The sequence below is a fragment of the Bison bison genome, unplaced genomic scaffold (assembly GCF_000754665.1).
Source record: "Bison bison bison isolate TAMUID 2011002044 unplaced genomic scaffold, Bison_UMD1.0 scf7180017864295, whole genome shotgun sequence".
Lineage (NCBI taxonomy): Eukaryota > Metazoa > Chordata > Mammalia > Artiodactyla > Bovidae > Bison > Bison bison.
Genome location: NW_011494867.1, coordinates 11,160,947 through 11,162,455, shown reverse-complemented (window position 1 = coordinate 11,162,455; position 1,509 = coordinate 11,160,947). Strand labels below are relative to the sequence as shown.

Here is a 1,509-nt window from a genome sequence, read left to right as displayed (position 1 = left end):
CAGGAACCAGGGAGGGGAATGGACTTTAGAGTGGGCGGGAGAACCACAGGACGGCAGGAAGAGCCCCCACGGGGAGCCTGCCTGCCGGGGAGCCAGGGCAGGGTGCCTGGCACTGGCGTCACTGTGGCTTCTTAGATAAAGAGGTGGAGAGCGGCCAGGAAATCAGGCAGGAGACACAGAACTCGGCCTGCCCTTTCCAACCTCGTGGTCACACACTCCAACCAACACCAACTATCTGAAGGGGACAGTTCCGGGAGAAAAGCGACCACAGGGACATCTGTCAGCCTGGCTACTGTAATGGGATTTTACTCGTAAAAACCTCTTGCCAAGGACTCGATATTTTTAGTTTTCACATGCTAGTCCTTATACAATTTGTCTTTGCCAGTTCACTTACCCCCGAAAGGTACTGACTACTGACAGACACGTGGGAGAAACCTCCCGCACGTCCAGTGCTGCTCCACTTCATTCAGTTACCGTCAAAGAACCAACCACGAGGCCGTCACGTGAACTGCGCGTTTATTAGCACTGGTGCTGCAACAGAGCGCCTCCAGTGAGCACGCGGAGCTGCATGCGGGTGACTGGACAGGTGAGGTGCAGACTCGGGACCGCGGGTCCTTACTTCTTCCACTCATTCTTGTCGTAGTCCCACTTGGCCGAGAAGCCCTGGATGGGGGCCACCTTCATGTCGAGCATCCTCTTGGTCTGCTTGGCCACCCACTCCTCTTCAAAGGTGTGCGGGATGGGGCCGTACACTACAGTCCAAAACAACGGCGTGAGGTGACACTGTCTTGACAAGGTGTTTCTAAGCCAACACGTCACAGAGGTGAGTCTGCTCCATGGCACTAGCAACTTGATCAGCACCGTCATCGGCCACTCGACACCCACACCCACACCAACGTGCTGGTTTTAAACTCTGCGCACTGACAACTTGGTACTCCCAAATTACACCCTGGTTTGTAACAGTGAGCACGAAAACACAACGCTAGAGCAGAACGTATCCTGTGCAGGACACAGACGGCAGGTACACTGGCAAGCGTGCAGCCCAAGCAGGACCAAAGGCGACTCACGCAAGAGCGACAGTCACAGGCCTGTCACCGCCCCACATCCACACGCAGAACGGGCCAACCTACCCCACAGAACAGAGAACACAGGACAGGCAGCACCAGAACCAGCAGGCAGCCCCACCGCCGGCCGAGCAGAAGCTGCTAGGTCTGAAGACCCAGACCTCTGGTGACTTGAGCTGCAGTCCCTGCATCCCAAACAGCCCCTGATGGTAAGAGTGTCCTCCTCCTCAGTCTAACTTCCACCACACCTTCTCCTTGACACCTGACCGCCAAGCAGATGAGCCACTGGAAACGTGCTGGGCTGGACAACCAAGCGTGGCCCGTTCAGGATCAATCAGCCGCAGGCCACACCACTTCAGTTCACGTGAGCCAGCGTCCCAAAGCTGGTGAACACTCCAGGATGGAGCCCAGATGGCAGAGCCTGTCTGTGTGACGCACCGCCCCA

At 56.9% G+C, this 1,509-nt stretch overlaps 1 protein-coding gene across 1 annotated transcript in view; it reads right to left on the bottom strand.

Annotated features, from left to right (window-relative positions):
• Positions 1–499: 499 nt before the first annotated feature.
• LOC104996547 overlaps positions 500–1,509 on the bottom strand; it is a 7,140-nt gene continuing 6,130 nt past the window's right edge. The window contains exon 5 of the mRNA XM_010850834.1: positions 500–752. Coding sequence (XP_010849136.1) covers positions 616–752 — 137 coding nt within the window. The 3' untranslated portion in view covers positions 500–615. The remainder of the gene's footprint in view (positions 753–1,509) is intronic.